Source organism: Solenopsis invicta, chromosome 14 (assembly GCF_016802725.1).
Source record: "Solenopsis invicta isolate M01_SB chromosome 14, UNIL_Sinv_3.0, whole genome shotgun sequence".
In the NCBI taxonomy this organism is placed as follows: domain Eukaryota; kingdom Metazoa; phylum Arthropoda; class Insecta; order Hymenoptera; family Formicidae; genus Solenopsis; species Solenopsis invicta.
The window spans coordinates 12,035,307-12,056,750 of record NC_052677.1 but is presented as its reverse complement, the minus strand read 5'-3'; the positions used below and the strand labels follow the sequence as shown (position 1 = coordinate 12,056,750).

Genomic DNA, 21,444 nt, shown 5'->3' with positions numbered 1-21,444 from the left:
ATATATTTTAATTTCAAGATTTTGTCAACGTTAAAGTGTTGAACGTTTGCAGAATGATCAATATAATTAGATAATGTTAATTAATCTCGTAGGAATGGACGCCACGTCCGACGTGATGTCCCAATATGCCAAAATGGCGGTGGAGGACTCAATTGGTTACTGAAGGTTGTGGTGGGGGTTTGATGTCGCTTCTCTCTTTTAGCGTTTTTCATTGGGAAAACTAGTGCGCTCTAAGCGTGCACTCGCCGCTGGCAATTGGACGTTTCGGTTCGCGCGATGACGGTGCCAACGGAAACACCCAATCACCTGCAGTAAGTGCACATTCAGTGGGTGTTTACGATAACTAATCGGATCTCGGATTAGATTGAACAATGGTACTCAACATAGGTATAGAAAATTTCCCTAGGCTAATCGGATTGACGATTGCTGTCTCAAATGTAATCCGATTGACGACGAAAGCGTGGAGACCGAGAAGCATGCTTGAAAAGTAAGTCTCTTTATTTTTTAAATAATAACACAAAAAATCAAAGATAAAGTTAAAAAGGATGATTTGAATTAAGATTTATCGTAATTTTGTTTGTCTAAACACTGGATTTCGTTTAAATTTCTGTTTGTAAAAATTAATTAATCTATTCTGAAGTTTGTGGTTATATCGGAAACAAATCTAAATTAATAAAACAATTATTAATTATTAGATACATATTAAAGCATATAATATTTCAAGCATATCATATAGAATTCCTGTTTATTATAAACTTAGTAAAAATAACTTTGAAATTATTTAACTACATTATACATTAATCAATATTAATTTATATATTAAAAATCAATAATGTCTCTGAAAATGTTTTTTTTATTCTTTTCCAGATCGCAAATAAACTTCAACTCCAAGAATAAATAAAAATTGCTGGAAAATGGACATGAAAAGGGCATTATTGAACAATATCAATTTGTGCTAACTTAAAATTTATAAAATCTGCTATTTTTTGTTAATTGTTCATTAGAGAATAATAATATAAGAACGGAATGTACATAAATAAAATTAAAATAATTGTATGCATATATGATGCGTATATTCCATTTTTATATTATTACTCTCTAATAAACAACTAATAAAGAAAAGCAGATTTTACAAATTTTAAGTTAGCACAAATTGATATTGTTCAATAATGCCCTCTTCATATAAATCCATTTTCCAGTAATTTTTATTTATTCATGGAATTGAAGTTTATTTACGATCTGGAAAAGAATAAAAAGAACATTTTTAGAAACATTATTGATTTTTAACATATAAATTAATATTGATTAATGTGTAATGTAGTTGAATGATTTTAAAGTTATTTTTACTAAGTTTATAATAAACAGAAATTCTATATGATATGCTTAAAATATTATATGCTTTAATTTGTACCTAACAATTAATAATTGTTTTACTAATTTTGATTTGTTTCCGATATAACCACAAACTTTAGAATAGATTAATTAATTTTTACAAATAGAAATTTAAACGAAATTTAGTGTTTAGACAAAAAATATTACAATAAATTTAAATTCAAATCATTCTTTTTAACTTTATCTTTGATTTTTTGTGATTATTTAAAAAAATAAAGAGACTTACTTTTCAAGCACGCTTCTGCGTCTCCACGCTTTTGTCATTAATCGGATCACATTTGAGACAGAGATCATCAATCCGATTAGCCTAGGGAAATTTTCTATACTTACATTGAGTACCATTGTTCAATCCAATCCGAGATCCGATTAGTTATCGTAAACACCCAGTGCTTCAGTGCGCACTAGTTTTCCCAATGAAAAACGCTATTTATATAGGACTCTAATGTGGTCGATCGAAGCATCTGCCATCTAAGGAGCATTTAGTAAATTACAAGTATAGTCGGTAAGTTATCTTTTATGGTAAAACGTTGGAACAACCATTATAATTCACTGATAATTCACCCTGTATATTTGTGTAATGTAAAATTTTGTAGAACTTTTCCCCACGAACTTTTGCACCTTTCACTTTCGCTTTTTTTCTCTCAAATGTTGAATTACATATTCATTTTGTTTTCGGTTTCGAATTTATGTATTAATTGAAGGAGTGTTTGTTCGTTAAAGCTGGTTGGCAAAGGAAACTGTGGGAAACTGAGCACGAAAACACGCGACAACGTGACATCAGTATTGTCAGTAAGATTAATTAATAAGAAAGGATAGTATCAAAATGACACAGTCCACGCAAATGATGGAGGAGCTTGACGATTGTTGCATGAGAACGGCGGGAAACATTATAAAGTATTACGGTAAGGTTTTTTAGAGGTTAGAAACTCGTGCAGAATCTTTTCACTTTTGCATTTTTCTTGCTTTTTTTCTCTTTCGCAACTCGTTTCAAGCGTTAAAAACTACCACGAGCTCTTTCTCTCTCTCTCTCTCTCTCTCTCTCTCTCTCTCTCTCTCTCTCTCTCTCATACACACACACACACACACACACACGAAAATAAAATTTCTACATGTGTTTTTAGACAACGAGGAAGAGAGGCAGAAGATGTTGAAGGATTTAAGAGAATGTTTGAAGGCAAATTGTGCGATTTCTGCGAGAACAAAGGCTGCGAATACGATCAGGCAGCAGATGGAATGCTTGTTCGAACCAGAAGGAGATATAACAAACATCACAAAAGTAGTGTTTGTCTTAAGTCGCACAATTGTCAGTTTGATTTCCTAGATTCACATGCATTTGTTATTGTTTGTAAACAGGAATATAAAAAGGCTATAGACGAAATCCAAGTTGATCCGTTGCAAGACCCTAGACTGTTGGAGTATGATCGTCAGATTGAAAGCTTGCTTCGAGGTAACAGATAAAACAAATATTTTAGAAAGCTTCACTGAAGCTTATCACTGAAGTTTATCACTTTTTTTACTATTAATTTCTGAGATTAACATGAATTTTTCAGCCAATAAATCTGTATCAAGTCAAGGAGTGGATGATACAGATGCTGATTTAAGGCTAACAGACAGTCAAGTAAATGTGATCGACCCAATCACGAAGACGAGAATGACCAATCCTGTGAGAAATGCAGTCTGCGGCCACACATACGATAAGGAGAGTCTTGTCGCAATGCTACGAAAAAACAAAAACACCAGGTATGTTCTTCACATGGTGTCAAATATTGAGATGTACCACTAAAATATTTATATCTTTATTCACAGATGTCCTGTGGTGGGTTGCACCAGCCTGGACTACATAAACTTAAGTCAATGTCGTCCTGACATTGCAATGAAAATGTATTTGGAACAAAACCCTGCTTAGATTCAAGAGTTATGAATAACAAAAATCGATGACTGCACATGTGTGTTAAATTCATCGAATGTACATATCACGTACATATTCATATTTTAGAGCGAGAAAGATATTATTTTTGTTACATCGTATAAGAATCGTATAAGTTGTACGTCAAATAATTACAAAAAAGATATATTTTATAAGATATAGTATTATTACGGAAGCAATAAAATATTTTTAATTATACATCAATAACAGATCACGTATTTTTATTCATGTTAGAGATAAAGCCAGCTATTTCGAGTAAGTAGTATTTGCGATTATATTCGATTGCGTGCGATTAATCTAATCGCGTTACGATTCAATCACGTTGCCAATGATTATGACAAGACTCAGGCTATGTTTATGTTTACCCTTTTATCAACATTTTTAGTTTTATCGGGCATTCGCACTGTCGGCGACGGTTTCAATTGTGACTCTCCGCGATCGCCAGCATCGGCTTTAATCAATTACAAAAGCATCCATGGACGCACTATATATACGAAGCTCATTTTTTACGGAGGTTTCATGCAACCACCGCAACGCCGTCTTCTCGAACATCCGCGCAGAGCCAAGCAGGTATACCGCAGCCACGACTACAACATCGCACGAAAACACCGTCAGCCTCAAAATAAGCTCGACGAGGACAGACCTTATCGTTCGTCAGATGTGAAGAATAACGAAGAAGAAAACGAGGAAGAGGAGGAAGAAGAAGAGGAAGAGGAAAATCAAGGCGAGGAGGAGGACAAGCTCGACGACCTGGATGAAAATGACGAAGAGACCGCGGAACAAGACGAGGAAGAAACGGTGAACGAGGAACCCAGCGAGGTCTACGAATATGGTTAGTATTGAAGGACGAAACTCTTGCCGCGTTTTCTAGGTCGCGGTCGCCGCCGCCAGGAATCGTGTAGCGAGATCTGGTTACGTGCCACTTGGGAGTGAGACCGGTGAACATGAGAGACAAGAAGTCGTGAGGATCAGATCAGTCACTGAGGAGTGCGAGGACGAGCCTACAGAACCGTCGCAATATTACGAATACGGTGAGAACGCGCATCGAGGACGAGAAGAGCTTCTCTTCTCTCTCCTTTTTTTTTATTTTCTCTACAAATGACAGACATCAAGATTTCATGTAATAATCGCGGGAATTGAAATCACGCGAAGCTTGTTGCGCCGTTTAATTCTAGAGCGTTATCTTCATTTTACATCGACGGACTTCAACCAAATCGTTCTGCTGGCTACGCGTCATTGTAAAAAAATATCTTACAGAGACCGAAGTGAGAAATATCGCCTCTCAGGACGAGGAGTGTCGAGTGACGTTATCCGCGAAAGTCTTCGGTACGAGTCTGCTGATTTTCATACTTGCCTAAGAATTTTGCGTTACGGAGAAAGAACAATGTGTTCTCCAGTGAATGAGACCAATTGCGTGCAATGCGCACTGCCGTAATAAATTTCTATGAATTTCCATGAGTCTCTCATTTTGTTTGAATTATTCGCAGAATATCATTTGTTGCGTTACACATTACATTAGATGCTCGTTTAACCCAGGAATAATCGCCTAGTTTTATTATCGCGCGTAAACCATCACCTGGAATTTTTATAACCCAATTAAAAGTTGTTATTATTGTATATTATTAATTGTAAGAACTTGTTAGTATTTGAGGATTATATTATGTACATATACAGAAAGGACAATTTTGCTGAAATACAGATTTGAAAATAATTGTCTTGAACCATTAAAAAATTTATATTTAATGTTTAAGCTAATTACTAAAAGATTACAACTTTTTGCAGCAGTATTATCATGCTTGAACGTTTAACATAATTATTATTTGTCATAGTCCAACATGAAAATTATTTTCTGATCTGTATCTAGCTTTTCATGTAAAATTGAAAGTTAAGGTTTTCCATTTATATTTTCTTTTGAAACTTAATGAATCGTTGTCAGATAACAATTAACGCAAAAATTTTAAATAAAAATATAAAATTATTTTCTAATCTACATTTAGCTTTTTTTACATAAAATTAAAAATTTATGTTTTCCAACATTTTTTTCAATTTTTAAATACTACAATAAAATTGTTTTTTCCATATAATTTAATAATAATAATAATAATGTACTCAATATCAAATTCTAAAAAGAGATATAAAGGGAAAGAAAAACAGGATTTTATCTCTCGCTCAAGCTTTATTTTTTCTCTGCTGTGGCGTATAAAAATCAATCCAGGTGACTGCCCAAGCGGAACAAAAAAATCATCGTAGCACCAACATGATTATTAAAAGTCATTTTTTGATCAATCACGGTTCATTTTAACATTATTCGTATCTGTCGTTCCGTGTGGGTATTCTCGGATTAAAGTGAGGCAGAATAAAGAACGAAAGTGTCAAGAGTGTTCGATGACCGACAGCTTCGATGACGATGGCCCCGAAATTCGGCTCGGGTGAACGACACGAGTGCGTAACGGGTCTGGAATCGGTCGTTTTTTTTTCTCCCCTCCGAGCCGGATCACCAACACCGAATATCAAGGATCGGAACTCGCGGAATCAAGTTCTCTCTACGCTCTACGTTTTGAGTCGACGCGGGGTATCGCGTAGCGAACGATCGATTGATTGCAATCGACGCTACCTTCTCTCCCTCTTCATCTGCCCCACTCTAGAAAGCGTGCGACACAACACCGAGAGACGCTGATTATCTCGAAAATAAATATTATCTCCGAAATTAATTTCGCCGGGAATGTGTGCGGTTTAAGGAGTTAAGTAAATAATGATGTAACGAGTGGGTGATTCATTCCGCGACGACCGGCGGTGGGATACCAATGCGCCATTGAATCTCATTAGGAGTGATACGCTTCGCGCGACATGAAAGCGGCTCGTTAGTAATTCCAGTCGCGTGTGCGTGTTGTGCGTTTGTTTGAAATCGTTCGCATTAGGATGTGCTTGCGGATCCTCGCGTACAAAGGTAACAGATTTTTTATTTTTTTTTTATTTTTTTTATTGCCGCATTGGACCACATTCGAATTTTCTTTCTCGTTTTCGCAAAATTTCAAATCTGTATCTATTTTACTTTAAGTACTGAGAGCAGGGACGGCGCTAAATTATTTGGCACCTCTTTGCAATACATAAATTTGAGCTTTGTATCTTTTTGTAAAATTTTTGCGTTAATTTTTATTTGATAATGATTCACCAAGTTATGACATAAACATTTTAAAATAAAAACGAAAACGCTTATTTTCAATTTTATGTAATTTAGAAAAATTATTTTAAAGTAGACTTTTTAGATTTTTAAATAATTAAAAAGAAATTGATTAATAATGGATAATAATAATAAAAAATTAATTTAGTTACGTTAAAAATTACATAAACAAAAGCTAACTACTTGAAAATTACGTTAAGATTAAATTAACAAAGTTAAATTAAAAGTTAATTTTGAAAAGCATTGTTTATATTAAATTAGAAATTTGTAAAAATACGTTTTAAACTTAGGTTATTCAAAACAATTGCATAATTCATAATATGGATCATGAAACAAATTTAATAATTTATTTGTAATTAAGTTTATATGAAATGACAAAGAAATGTTGATTCTTACATTGTGAAGTGTATTTTTTCCTTTATGATTTTTTCTTTTACAAGAATTTTTAACTTACAAAAATATTTAATAAATTAATGTGTTCTAAAAGTAACTGATTAGAGTTTAAAATTAATTTATTTAAAATAAACTAATTTAAGTCAAAAGTTATTAACTATTATTATTCTGTCCAACGTTATTTGTAATTAATATAATTCGTCAAGTGTCTCCGTCGCCCGTGACGGAGAGCGTATATTGGTTCAGCTGTAAAACGTATTATTTTACGTAAATATTCTCGAAAATTTCAAGTTATAATATTCTCAAGAAAGAATGTAATTACGTATATACATACGTATCTGTATCGAGAGCTCGAAAAGAAGTTCATATTCAGGCGCGATCGAACGAACGACCAATCGATCGATGCCGCCGCGTTCACCCGACCGCGATCTAGCCGCCAGGCGGCGCCACGAACGACGCCATTGAGTGGCACCACGACGCGCGATTGGTTGCGGCACCTATCACGTGGTGGCGCGGCACGGGTGGGGATTGGCCGGTGCGGCCGCCGCGCACCGCGGGCGAGCGAGAGCGGGGCTCCGTTTCGTTGTCGTAGTATTTACCCCGCGGTGCTTAAAGCCGAGTAGTCGTGTCCCGTTCCGGTACGGTCTGGAGTGCCGTGCGCGCGTACGCGCTCGCCGTCGTTTCGCGTCGCGAAACAAAAACAAAAACCGGTAAGCGAGACGAAGCGGCACCGGGGACGGTCGAGGTGGTACGACGAGGAAGAGAGGAAGCGCGCGCGCGCGCGGCCGAGAGCGATCCTTCGAGGTGGTTCGCTCGGCGAGTTCTCCGGCGGCCACGTTCCACGTCTCTCGGCGCTTCGCATCTCTTTCCGAGCGCGTGCGATCGAGAAGAGCTTGCGGATCGACGCGCGGTGAATGCGCGCGCCATATTCGCGCGTCGTCCGGCACGTCACCGGCTCGCGCGACGTGGATCGACGCTCGACGAAGGAGGACGGCGTCGGCGAGTGTGAAGTTGCGTGCGCGAGTGTACGTGTCGTCGTGCACCCGCGAGGTGATCGCGAGCCGAGCGGTGTGTAAACGACGAGTGTGCAACGGGACGCGAGTGCGCGTGGTGTCGGAGAGCGGAAACGTGCGCGCCGAGTAGCCGACAGCACGCGGATCGTGGGATCGTGGAATGCACGCTGACAGGTAGATATCCGCCGCGCCGCCGCACTCGGAGAGAGAACTCCGGAGTGCGCGGTGCATGCCCTCTCTGCATCCTCGTCTAGCGTCGTCCGTCTCTTTTTTTTTCTCTTTATCTCTGTCTCTTTCTTTCTCTCGCGCGCGCCATGAACATCGTTCTTTCTCTTTCTCTCTCCCTCACACACTCTGTATGTACAATTGTGTCTGTTTACGCGTCCTATCTCTCTTTCTCTATCCAGCGCGATCTTCCTCGTTAGACAGCTGTCTCTCTCTCTCTCTCTCTCTCTCTCTCTCTCTCTCTCTCTCTTTCTCTCTCTTTCTCTCTCGCATCTTGTTTCCGTCGAAGTCGTTTCGGACTCCCGATGAATGTTTTGCGAGCCTGTGAATTTTTGGAGTCTTCGTGACCTCGAACGCTCGTGTCCTCTAAACACGGGGGCTAACGATTCTCGAAATATCTTATTTCTTAAAAGCTTCTTTTCTCTCGAGCCTCTCGTCGGATTTACGCGTTCGTAAAATCCCCGTCGAGAAAGCCATCGCGCACCTTTGCGCAGTTTTTAAAGAGACGCGAACTCTAGCTTTCGTTGTACGTTGATGGGATTTTCACGGACGTTCGAGAAAGGATTTCGGCGCGAGGCAGTCAAAGTTCGTCGCCCTTAGTCGCCGTGAATAAAGTTACGTAAAGTGAAAGTGTCCGGGTGTAGCCAGACGCGTGCCGTAAATACACGGTGATGCGTAAGGTGCGACAGAGAGAGATAGGCAGACGGAGAAAGAGGGAGCGCGATGCAGTTTGCGGAGTCGCGACTGTCTCGCGATTTTTTTTTTTTTTTTGCGACGCGCTTTATCGCCACGGCGAACGGTCTCGTTCTCGAGCGATCGATACCCGATCGATATTGATGCTCCGCCGCATCTTCTGAGCTCCGATAACGCGCACTGATTACAGCGATCGCGATGTGAAAAAAGATTAAAACTCAGCTCCCTGTCTCCCCCCCCCCCCTCGTTAAGGATGCATGTGTCACATTTCAAAACATTACAAAAAATGTAAGAATTTTATTAATTATTTTATAACTTTGTTTAAGTATCTGTGTAAAGTTTGAGCAAAATTCTCTCTCTTATTCACTGAGAGAGAAAAAATGATGGCAGTTACCATAATTTAACTTTATAGTAATTTTTAGTGCCAATTAAATATTTATAGCTATTTTAATTATGCAAATTGTAGCTATTAGTTAATACCAGTACATAAATAGTAAACGAATTCTACGAAATTGTTTTGTTCACTATCATTGTGATTGCACTTATATTGCCCTTGAAAAGAACTGATAAAGTGTTTCAATAAACTGATTACTGTATCAGTAACTGATGATATTTCATCTGTCGAATAATAATCATTAGTTACTGTTGCAGTAATCGGTATATTAAAACACTATCAGTTCTTTTTTCTAAGGTATATGAAATGTGTATTTTTATTATATCATATATTGCTATTTTACTGTATAATATTTAAAATTATTATAATTTATAGCAAAATTTTATGACAGCCGAACTATAAACAGGTTATTATTATTACATTATAGCAATAATAACTGCAGGAATATGGAGCTCTAAACCAATTAATTATTTCACCATGCAATTATATAGTCACAAGTACCAAACATGTTTTTTTTCTCATAATCAGTGTTGCATTAAAAGTTTATTTAAATTTTTTGTTTGCTCTCGATTGTTATGTAAAATCGTGTTTTATATTTACTTGCAAATTTAAGAAAGCAGCATTTAATTAAATTGTTTACATATGCTAATAAAACTTTAATAAATATTCATACAAAAATACATTTAAATCCAATTACTTCAGTTCAAAAATTATTTAATTAAAACTGTAATGAACCGTTTTACGTTGCTTAAGCCATTATAAGTCAAATTACTCGTTGTTTTGTTCTTTGATTTCAGAGCCAAAATTTCGATATTCACGACTAAAATTTTTCATCATGTTTGATTGGGAAGGAAAGAAGAATAAATCTTCAAAGCAGTTTTTATAAATCGATAACTTTCAGCTGACATCGTATAGCCAAAAGATCCTTTATCAGTAGTAAATAAAAAGGAAGAAATAAAAACATGAACTTCGCGAAAAGAAACTGCGCTGGAAGTATGCGTGAAAAAAAAACGGAATGACGTAGTATTCTAGAATTATTAATATAAATGAGTCATATGCGTCCTTTGCTCCTTTATCGATGTACGCGAATGGTTTCCGGTTCTCCTTTGCGATCGCCGTACTTTCCACACTTTAGAAAATAATTCGCCAAGGACGTTACCGGAGCGTTCCGTGCGAACGGCGATAGCGATTATCTCGATCGGGAGTGCACTCCGGCGATCGCGCTCTTTCTCGCGGCTCGTTGCGCTTCTCGCCTGGATGGAGGAAGCGAAGACATCATAGTAGACCAGGAATTTTCTTTGCACTGTTAACCACGCTCTCGATGATCGTTGCATCTATATAGGCGCACGTGTATCAAATAGCGATTCCCTGCGATAGTACATGAGTAATTTTCTGTCTGATACTTGTAGATATATTGGTGCAAAATTTATCACGGAAAATTATCGTCCGACGTTCGAAGAATGGGTCACACTGAGAGAAATATTTTTGTGAGATAATACCAGAGATTTCTCTCAGTGCAGAATCAGTGTTAAACATTCGGAGAAAAGTTATGTTTAAATTGATGAAATCGTTTCGTTAACTTGGATTTTTTTTCAAATTAAAGCAAAAGTATCTTTGAGAAAAATAAAAATTTATATGATTTCAAGAAATTACGTTATTAGCCTTCTTTAAAGTAAATAAATTATTTGTTCAATTGAAACAAATATTTTTTTTTGTTCAAAGAAACTACTGACAAAAATATAAGAAATAATTTAGTTGTCTTGGTTTTAAAAATATATTTCTTTTATTAAAAAAATGATTCGTTTTGCACAGCCAAACTATTTCTTTAATTCTAATAAAAGGAACAATCGGAAAATTTCTTTGAATCAGACATTCTTAGACTCGAAGAAGAAACATTTTTCGGTGCGGCTGCAAGAGAATATTGTTAATTTTCTTTAAATTAAATTAAACTTTCTTTTTCAGTTCTCAGTTTTAGCGATTTATAATCTCGGCTCTTTCCCGTATTTTTCGAGTTCTTTTCTACCCGGCATTCCTCTGTAATGATTTATCGGAGGAAGATCATCGAGAGCGCACCGGCCTTATGCATCGGCCTTCTGCCTTGCCGAAAGAAATACGATGGTAATAAAATTTCTGCTGCCCGCGGAATCGCGAGGAACGGGGTAGGGCAACGGGTAGGGAAAGGTAAGGGCGACGACCCGAGCCGATCTTTATCCAATTACACACAAACGTTGACTCCCACCTGCGCGGAGGGATTCCCCTTCGTTCGCCGACGTGTCATGTAAATCCGCGGCTCGCGGCAATATTTAACGCCCGCCCAGGGTACACAGGCTCGTTAAGGCGTGCCCCTATCGCCGCGCGTATCTCCCTTTCATCTCTCGAGTACTCGCTCGGAGTATTCGCGATCCCTCCCGGCCGATGAATCGCGAACGGATTCCATCGCGAATTCCTCCTCGTCCGCGATTGCGTCCCGCGTCCGAGAAGAGTATACCGGCCGGAGAAAGTTTGAGGGCGAAGCCCGAAGGTTCAAGGAAGACAAGGATGTAGAGGTCTCAACATTCTTCGACGTCGCGGAGGTCTTGGCGTTCTTTAACGCGCGGATCTCAAAGATCCTGAGATCTTAAATCTCTCGAAAGTTCAAAGGCTAGGGAATTCGAACGGTAGAGGATATCGCGAAGTCTCCGAGAGGTCGCGTAGATCCGAGAATATCTCGGAACTGCGATTCCGGGAATGTGTTTGCGAGGACACCATCTAGCTACTTCAAATCTCTCCAAGAATTGTGAAATAAGCGGCGACAATCCTTTGCACCTTTCCCGCGATATTTCGCGAAAATTTTAAAAATAACCTGGACCTGTTCCGATTGAGTCAATCGTTGGGTCTCGTTTGCGTTTCAGTAGTCCCCAGTGCGTGTGAAGCCGAAGGGAAGAGGGTTCAACGTCCGTGTCTGTGGATCACGCCGAAATCATGCCGAATCTGACGCGGTCGGTCGGTCGGTCAGTTTGCCGTACCTCCGGTCGGGAAGGAGCAACACACGACTTCCGGTGCTACATTCGTAGGCGAGGGATATGAGATAGAGACGGGAAAAGGGTTCACACAGTTCGTCGGTGCCGATCGTCCCGGACGACGGGACGAGGAATCGTGTCGAGAGTTCTGTTGCTGATTGTGAATATAATTTTATTAAAACGGAGATGATGCCGAGCAGGAATCTGAACAAGGTTCTGTGATGCTTGAGAAAATCCTAGATGAAAAGTTACTGATGAATTTGGGGAGCGTACGACGAGAGAAGACACACACTATCGAGCAGCTAGTGCGTTAACGTTAATTAGCTTCATTTTTGTCATTCCGAGCGCACGGGGCTGGAATTTCAAAACTGAACTTGGTACAGTAAAGCGCGAGTGAAATTTATTGGAAGAAGACGTAAAAGTGTTTGCACTTAAATGTATTTGTAGTATAATATATTTAATTATATCATATTTTTGCTAGAGAACAATATGGATAATTGTAAAGAAAAAAAAAAGGAAAAGTGGATAAAACGTGAAAATGAAAAGAGGCGAAGGTGGAAGATTGCTTTCGGTGAAAGGGGGAAGATATGATGATCATAGTGATGCGCTTAAAGAAATACGAAAGAGACTGCGCCAGTCTTGTAAAAAGGACAATCCCGACAGTTCCGCGAAACGTTAAGAAAAAAATAGTTATTGCGATTTGAAATTAGGGAGGTTGCGTACCGATGAGCGGCAACGATTCGAGCGCGACGGCGACGCTGACGCCGACGAGCGTCGCCGTCATCCCCGCGGTCATCTCCGCCACGGAAGAGGAGGAGGAGGAGGACCCGGCGACCTTGACCCTGGACTGCGTCGAGTCCGCCGCCGACATGGACCTGGTGAACGGACCGAATCCCTGGCTTCCGGCCTACGGCTTCCAGCTGCAGCATCACTCCCAGTTCCAGCCGACGCACTTGGAGGATTTACGGGCTAATGGTTCGTACGTTTATGTTCCCGTTCTCCTTCCGTTCTTGTTTTTACATTTGTGCACTCTCTCTCTGTTTTCATATTACATTTAACATCTTGTATTTAATATACAGTATGCTAACGCGTGTAACTATCCGGTAATTTAGTTACACGTTTCAGGATTTTTAAGTGCGCGGATTTCGGTATTAAATTTATAGCCCATATTAATTGACATTCATTTAGGTAGTTTGATTTAATGTTTTTTAACTGATTCAACTCTGACAGCACGTGATATCGAATATTGTGATATCACGATACAATTATACGATATCATGATATTGTACGAATATTTGTACAATATCTAAATAGAATATTGTACGAAAATTCGTACAATATCTAGAATATTCTTGAATATTCACACGATATCTTGTGCTATTAGGGAAAATAATATCATTTGGGTTTTTTGTTTCAAAAAAATTAAAGATGTCACCATTTCTATTTAAATTAAAAATACTACCATTTAAATTTTATTTCTCAAAAGTAATAGCATTAGTTTTTTTTTTAAGAATTAAAGTTACATCTATTTCAAATAGGAAGACTCTTGAATAGAAATACGAAGATACCACCACTTTGATTTTATTTGTGAAAAGTAATACAATTGTATATATTTCAAAAAACAATATATTTCCTTTGCAATTGGCGCAATTAAAAGATTTTATACATTTTTTTTTTAATTACGTATCACTTAGGTTGAATTGTATTACACAATTTTGTGATATCATTATTTTTCTTTTAAGGATTTATACATACCACTTGGATTAGTTAAGTTTACAATCCGTCTTAATCTATTAATTAACATTTGTTTAGATAGTTTAATGTTTCTTAATATCCATCACGCATGCCTTGTCACGTTTGCATTCATATCTGTAATTTGCAATTATAATTTACAATTGCCAATATAAATAATTAAATTTTACAAATTTGCCTCGTCGACAAGAAAATAATCTTCTTAGGGAATCTTGAACGCGGAAAAAGTACGATCGGTTCTCTTCCTCTTGCTCTCCGCTGCGTGTGAATCTCCGATCCGAGAGCGGGCGTAGAACAACAGCCCGGGATACTGTTAGATCACTCTTTGACGCAAATCTAAGCGCGATTATGGTGATCTAGGTCGCCGTTCGCGTCTTGTCACGCTAAGCGATTAACCCTTTCAATTCGAAATCACGTTCGTGCAGCTTGGGAAAGGAAATGTTTTACGATGCGAGAGCAACAACTCGTTAAAATGTGTTGTATGTACAAGACCGGAAAATCTGAAGATTCTCGATTTCTGGCTATTGATGTGAGGGATATAAAAGCATGTTACATAAATCAAATACCTTAATTTGTTATACATAAAAATTCTCAAGTGTATCACGTTAACTAACGAGTAAAATTTATTTTCAACTCGATTAAATTTCTTCAGTTCAAGTATTTATGTACTTAAGTTAAATATATAAACGCTTAAACTGAAGCGTCGAGTGTTTCGTGTATCTAATTGTAAGTTAAGTACACAAATTGTTGAGCCGAACAAATTTCATCGATTTGAAAAATTTAGTCTAATCAACAACTTTTTTTTTTCTCAGTATACGTCAGATCGCGACTGAAGTCGATCATAAGGATCGACGATAAATTGCGATCGTGGAGCGTCGCGTTTACGGAAATCCGAGGACACGCGCGATTTTTACTCGCTCACGGTTTTTCAAGCGTCCCTCTCACGCACCCACGTTTAAGTAGAAAGCAGCATGCCATTAACGGACGATCTGTATGCAAAGCCGATCCGTTTTCTAGCCGCTGGAAATCGCGGTAGTGCTATCGGCCTCGTCTCCAATATCTAGAGCGTAGTAGACGATGCGGCGGCGGCAGAGAAGACTCTGAGAAGACTCCGAGAAGTCATTGCAAGAGCGACGCGAACATTTTCCTTCCGACACAGCACGCGACCAATGTCGACCGGTTATTCTCGCGATCAAGGTTCTCGATCGTTGGAAACCGCCAGAGCGCGAAAAACGTGGCAGTCCACAGCAACGGTCAATAATAACACCGTGTAACCTTAAAACAAAAAAAAGTCAACTTTTTTGCCTTAAGGTTTAATAAGTTATTTCTTATGTACAATTGGCTGCTAAACAAAATTCTTTGAAATTTTTTGATGACTTATAACTCTGGGATGTCCTACAAACTTCCGCAGTGTTTGAAACAAAGATCTAAGCTATCGCTACACAGTAAAAAATAAAATGTCCCAGAAAGTCCACTATAAATTTTAAGTTAAAATAACTCCAAAGTTAAGTTAAAATAACTCTTATTTTAAGTTATTTTAACTTAACTTTTGAGTTATTTTAACTTAAAATTTAGAGTGGACTTTCTGGGACATGCAAAAATGTTAAAATTACATTTTACTTTTTACTGTGTATAGAATAAAATGTAAACTAAACAAGGAAAGTTTTAAGTTACTTAATCTTATTGAAACTGACCTTGCCTAATCTAACCCGTTCAAGGGCACATTTAGTTCTGAAAAAAACAAATTTCCACAAAATATACTCACATTCTAAAAACTGAAAATGGTTAATTACACATTCTCCAATAAATAATTTAATTTTACAAATTTTTGAAATTTTGATCTATCGTTTCAAACTTTGCGAAAGTTTGTAACATATTCCACTCCAGAGCTATTAATCACCGAGAAATGTCAAAATTGCGATTTTTAGCTGCAACTTTAATAGCAGATTCTCAAAATCCTGATGTGATAGAAACACTTTAGGCTTAATTTCGTATTTGGCAGTCAAGAGCGGCTTGTTAAATAATGACTTGTTAAATCTCAAGACAAATTTCGTGTTGTACAGTACAATTGACGGTTATAATCTTCGTACTTTTTGCGCGCTTTGTAAACAACGATTCCGCGTTCAGTCACATTTCTCTTGAATTTCACTGGATTTTTTAAAGGAATCTTCTTTTAACACGTTTGGGAGCTTCGAGAATTTTGAACGAGGTTGATTTAGGTCATTTAGGATGTTCAGTAATTAGGTTGAAAAACAATAACAATGACTGGTCGGCGTGGGGAAAAGTAACTTGAGTTTCTGCTCACGCGAATTTACGTGGATCGATTAGCAAACGGGCAGATTAACAAACCGCACGAAGTAAGAAATTGAGAGTGAGCAAGGGGATCGGTCGAGTATAACTGCGCGAGAAAAGTTATCCGCTCTGGTTAGTTTATCATTCGCTTCGAGAGACCGGTTGGGAATGAAGAAAGTCTTATACATCTCAAAGATAGAAAGTAAAATACGCTTAAAATTAGTGCACCATAAAGTGTTATTAGTAATGATAAAATGAGCACTCCGTTACGTAGGACGGGCATTGTGTATCTTCAATTTTAGCAAAACAAAATTCTTCCTTTGTTAGCTACACACTCTCCGTTCTCCGTTCTCGATGTTCGCGCTGAAGAATTCAGAAATTCTGCTCATTCGGACTCGTGCATCACACGCATATCGCTATATCCGCTGGAAGGCCTCTAAAGCCCGTATCAGACTACGCATTGAAGATTGAGATTGAAGATTAAAGATTGAAATTTGACCAATCAAAACAAGGAAATTTTAACTCCTTTCATTTTGATTGGCCAAAGTTCAATCTTTAATCTTCAATCTTCAATCTTCAATGCGTAGTCTGATACGGGCTTAAGACGCTAGTCCGTCTGATTATTTTTATGTAAGCCACGGCGGTTTATTCTCGTCCGTTAGTCATGGACGGCAACAGGCAGGCGACTGCAACAGGTGGCTCCGCCATGATGTTGCATACTGGTGCGTGCCTCCGCACTCGTGCAAGACAAATTGCGTTTCAGCGGCCTGACGACCCGCTCTCGCAATCGCTACGAGGTCCGGCCTCGTGGTTAAAAACACTTCCATTTAACGACGGTATCGGTACGCGTGATCTTATTCCGTGTATGACGTTCGCACGCGCGTCGGAGGAAGACGTTCCGCAATATCGAGAAGCGAGTACGAAATTCGCGAAGATATCGTTTTCTCTCAATTTAAATTGATTTTCTCTAGGTAGAAAAAATTCACGAATTAATTTTTTTTTTCTATTTCCAAATTGATCTACGACTTCGTCAAAATTGGTCCAGTATCGCATTGATTAACGCGATTTCCCATCGTAAACGTAATCTCATCGGGCGCTTGTATACGTTCCGATGACTCGAGGTGTGGCGGAAATCAGGTGCATTCACGCGCAGGTATTCTGTTGCGTCACTCGAACCGGCTTTACAATTATATTGGGATTAATTGGTTGATCCGTGATTCAGAACGCGCCGATCAAGTTGCGTATCTTCGATTCCGCATATAATCAAGCGCGATGATTAACGCTTTCCATTATCTTCCGAGTACCCCTCGGCCGTTTATATTTTTCATCAAGCCTACGTACAACGTACGAGACGTGTAACAATTGTGGCTAATTAAGCGTAATAGAGTGCGCGTATTAAGAAACAGAAAAAAAAAACAATACTCGGCTGGAGACGTGCGACAGCGCATTTCGAAGTAGTTTTCTCACTCAAGAGTATACACTCCGCTTCTTCTTCCGCGCCATTCATTATTTCTCACGCTGACTCTCTACCATCAGTCCGCCGGATCGCATTTAAGATCGCACGCCCGATGCAGATGTGCAAAGTTTATTTCGATATCATTATCGTCGCCCACTCGTGGAAAATTACAAATACAATCTCTCGGGAAAGCCTCGACCTCGGCCCTGGTCTATTCGACTGTTCGCTGGTGACGCGACGATTGCTCGCAATCGCCCGCTCGATCGGAAGAAACGGAGCGAGAATAATGTAATCTAAATTCGAATAAAAATTCCTCTCGCCTTTAATTGCGGAATCGCGCGATGCGAGGAAGCGACCGACCCGGCGATGCAAATGTTACAACCGCGTACGCGTAACGTTACGCAACTATTTTAGTAAGATGAAAGGGTAAGATAGCGTTTGACTTTTCCACGAGAGAGCGAACGAGCGATCGCTCGCGGCTAGAGTGCACCGAATGTATTCTCCGCGTTTGCTCGTTGCGCCGTGCAACTATGCGGCGATGTCCCGTTCTCGGCAGCGTCTAACTGTTCACGCCATCATTCATCGCGCGATGACGAGGAAGGCAGGAACGTACGGGAACGTACTTTACGCTCCTACATTCGTGCGATTCGTCGCTTTTCGTCGAAGGTGGTTAATTAACGACATTTAACCCCTTTGCACTCGCCATAATTTTTGTCATGGCAGTTTCTATTCCTCTGCCATTGGACGAAACACGTTTCACTATGAAGCTGAAATGGAAATTTTATTTATTTTCGATTAGGATTGCCAATAATTCTCACCAATATATCTTGGAATATTATTTTTCGAATGACACATTTTGTTAATTACCGTAAATTTAATCACATTATAGCAATAACCATTTGTTACGAAAGCTCCCACCGTATGCTATATCGAAAAGTCGACTTTGTGTGCTGGAAGCGACGACGTTAATTCTCAGAAATCGTGTGGTATACCCCGAAACGTCTCGCATCGGCTTTGATCGACGGCGAAAGCTCTAGAGGTAGACGACCCTCCAGTTACGTTATCTTCCAACGTAATGGTTGCACTCGATAACGAATGAGTCACGACCTCTCGTTAAGAATTTCGCTTGTGCGCTTCTGCGGCCAAACGGCTGCCACACTTTCGACGACGAAATGACGAGGCATAAATAACGAGTTTACATTTTTACGCTCCGCTTACGTTGAATTTGATCGACGTGAAATAATAGCATGCGCGCAGAAAATGCATGCATGCGCGCAGAAAATGCATTTAACGCGTGTGAAACTCAAACCTATAGAATCCGCGGAATCCAATTGATAAAATACTTAATGAAAATAAGGATTCTTTGAAATTAATTATAATTAAGTAGAGAAAAATTATGTATTACATCAAACGAGATGTGGTAAATGCTATAGTGAGTAGAAACTGATTATTTACAAATTAACTTTTTTTTTATTACAATAAATAATGGCTTTTAAAAAAAAAGTGACAAAAATGATAATGGCGTTACAAGTAACGCGTTACTCCTTAAGGTTGAATGCTTTTATAACGAATATATTTTTGTATGCATGAACATCCAGTCTGGCTCATTATTGGCATCTTGTATTAAATTTATTTATCTTATTTGAGCTTATAATTTAGAATTTATAATGAAAATGTTAAATAGCTCTTTAATAGCTTTCATTTTTTTATTGAACTTAATGAAGTTTTAATTCACGAGTTGATGATAATGCTAATGTGACGGGGACCTTGTATTTTACAGATACGGTGCTAGTGCAACAAATCGATTTTCTGGAGACGATTCTGGAGGAGACGTCCGATGATCTTCAGAGCGATTCCGATCGTAGCGGCACAACGTACTGGCTGGGGTCCGATTCGGAGACCGAGAGTGTGATTCATATCAAGACGAAGCAGAGATCGGCAGAGATCGGCAGGTAAGAGCTCCAATTCTCGACATTAAACAACAGAGTTGCACGTCGAAGATGATCTTGTGAAATCCCGTTCGTCACCCCGGGCGAAGATCGCGAGAGTTAGACATTGTTCACGCGGGGTCGTTCTACTTTCTCTTTCTTACCGGCAGCCTAATCTTCCGACTCATTAAGAAACCGGGAATTACGTCGGACATGCGATTATTCGTCACATTTACTCGCGCTTACACCATCAAAATCGGAGGAGGTCGATTGCTCGAACGTAAAATCTACACGGAAGAACTATTTTGCTGAAGTGTCTAAAAATTTTGGCAGATACAGATCTGTGAAACTAATTATTGTTAGATTATTAAATAATTACGTAGGATGCCCAAGCTAATTGTCAGAATGTTAAAATTTCTTGCAGCATTGCTCGTCATGCTTGAGCGTGCTACACAATTATTTTAATAGTCCAACAAAATTATTCCCTTTCTCTTTCTCTAATCTAATTAAACTTTTAGATACTTTAGCAAAACCATTTTTTCCACATAAATTTGTCCTTACAATTTCTTTTTTCGAAGAATTTGATGGATGACACGAAGTAATATAAATCGTATTATTAACGAAAATTGAAATCTATGCAGTCAAAATATTATAAAACGGATTTTTAGAACTAAAAGTATCACAGATTTACGATCGAAAATTTTACAATCATTCTTTTGCTATATAAAAGCGATTAAAAAATTTTTTAACTTCGAGCTGTTTTTATTTTAATTTAATTTAATTTTAATTTATTTAATAAAAGTAAATAAAAGACTCGTGGATTGCAATAGTATTCCCCGCCCACGCGGTACAACAATGTTCTCGAATGCGCCTTTAAGTACGCAGCCGTTGTAACACGCAGCTGCATGGTTGCAGTGCGTAGGGGCGCATGTATTTTCTCTTATTACAACGGATGTTCCGCGTTTAAAAATGTAGACTGTTTACAAGAAGCACTCGAAATCCAGAAAACGAGAATTAAAATGAGTTGAGTAAACTCTGAATAGCTCGACGATCTTGAAATACTTAACGGCTCTAACGAACAAAGTTCTGCAAATATATATATATTTTTTTTAGTCTCTCGGCTCTTCTTAAGATGTAGGCTCTTGGAATTCGATGAAATGACAAATATAACCGGCGGAATTATTTTCCTGCACGCGCGCGACCTTTCGCTGCCGATGCAATATTTCTTTCAGTATACTGTTTGCCGAGGAACGTATCGTGCTCGATCGAAGTAACATACTGTGTACAGGATATATATCTAACTTATATATTCCTTAATCGACGAGTTCTAAAGGTCAAACTGTGAACAAATACTCGACGCGTCGATGCCGTGATCGTTTGTTTGTTTAATGTCTCTTATCGGAAACGTTATTTAAATTTTTTGAAGCGCAAGTAGTTTAATACAAGCATTTATTAATAAATTAAATAATATAACAAAACTCCATTTCTTTTATAAAATTGAAGTGATATCTATAATGCAAAAAACATAAAAAGAAAAATAATTCACATCTCTATTATTATTCTAATTGAAAAAAAGTTTGCATAATGGGTGATTAAATTCCGCGACGCGTTTTGACTCTCGACAACATTTTTTTAACGTGGAATTTAAAATTTTTAATAATTCTCTGCATGTATATTATGTAATTGCACCTGAATCGACGATAATAATCGGTTCGATTACGCGTCGCACGCGACCCAGCAATTACGACTCGGTTGACAACCGATGTGACCAGCGCGTGATGCCGTAAGCGCTGCTTCCG

At 38.5% G+C, this 21,444-nt stretch overlaps 3 protein-coding genes across 13 annotated transcripts in view; all 3 read left to right on the top strand.

Moving 5' to 3' along the window:
- Window positions 1–1,928: 1,928 nt before the first annotated feature.
- On the top strand, window positions 1,929–3,526 carry LOC105197604 (E3 SUMO-protein ligase NSE2). The gene is made up of 5 exons (XM_011164065.3): window positions 1,929–2,294; window positions 2,514–2,668; window positions 2,746–2,839; window positions 2,943–3,132; window positions 3,199–3,526. Exons 1-5 carry the CDS (start codon window positions 2,216–2,218, stop codon window positions 3,296–3,298), a joined length of 618 nt encoding a protein of 205 aa, XP_011162367.1. The 5' UTR covers window positions 1,929–2,215; the 3' UTR covers window positions 3,299–3,526.
- A 312-nt stretch (window positions 3,527–3,838) lies between these two features.
- Window positions 3,839–4,677, top strand: LOC105197605 (histone H3.v1-like). Its single transcript, XM_039457087.1, has 3 exons — window positions 3,839–4,138; window positions 4,191–4,350; window positions 4,577–4,677. The coding sequence occupies exons 1-3, from the start codon at window positions 3,839–3,841 to the stop codon at window positions 4,675–4,677; spliced, it is 561 nt and encodes a 186-aa protein (XP_039313021.1).
- A 2,805-nt stretch (window positions 4,678–7,482) lies between these two features.
- Window positions 7,483–21,444, top strand: part of LOC105198735 — a 53,642-nt gene continuing 39,680 nt past the window's right edge. For 4 of the 11 annotated variants that reach the window (XR_005576250.1, XM_039457044.1, XM_039457049.1 and 1 more), the window contains exons 1-3: window positions 7,484–8,080; window positions 12,110–13,192; window positions 19,498–19,657. Coding sequence is in view for 10 of the 11 variants with exons in the window: in XM_039457044.1 (XP_039312978.1) it covers window positions 12,943–13,192; window positions 19,498–19,657 (410 nt within the window). In the remaining variant the exon portion in view is untranslated. Of the gene's footprint in view, window positions 8,081–12,109; window positions 13,193–19,497; window positions 19,658–21,444 lie in introns of all 11 variants that reach the window. The other 7 variants (XM_039457041.1, XM_039457045.1, XM_039457043.1 and 4 more) reach the window with 3 other exon arrangements.

Bases quoted from the DNA above. Each gene is read 5' to 3' on its own strand.
- LOC105197605 (XM_039457087.1), top strand. From the start codon at position 3,839: ATGCAACCACCGCAACGCCGTCTTCTCGAACATCCGCGCAGAGCCAAG. The intron at 4,139-4,190 runs GTCTACGAATAT...CGCGTTTTCTAG, and splicing joins TGAACGAGGAACCCAGCGAG to GTCGCGGTCGCCGCCGCCAG. The intron at 4,351-4,576 runs GTGAGAACGCGC...AATATCTTACAG, and splicing joins GTCGCAATATTACGAATACG to AGACCGAAGTGAGAAATATC.
- LOC105197604 (XM_011164065.3), top strand. From the start codon at position 2,216: ATGACACAGTCCACGCAAATGATGGAGGAGCTTGACGATTGTTGCATG. The intron at 2,840-2,942 runs GTAACAGATAAA...TGAATTTTTCAG, and splicing joins GATTGAAAGCTTGCTTCGAG to CCAATAAATCTGTATCAAGT. The intron at 3,133-3,198 runs GTATGTTCTTCA...CTTTATTCACAG, and splicing joins CGAAAAAACAAAAACACCAG to ATGTCCTGTGGTGGGTTGCA.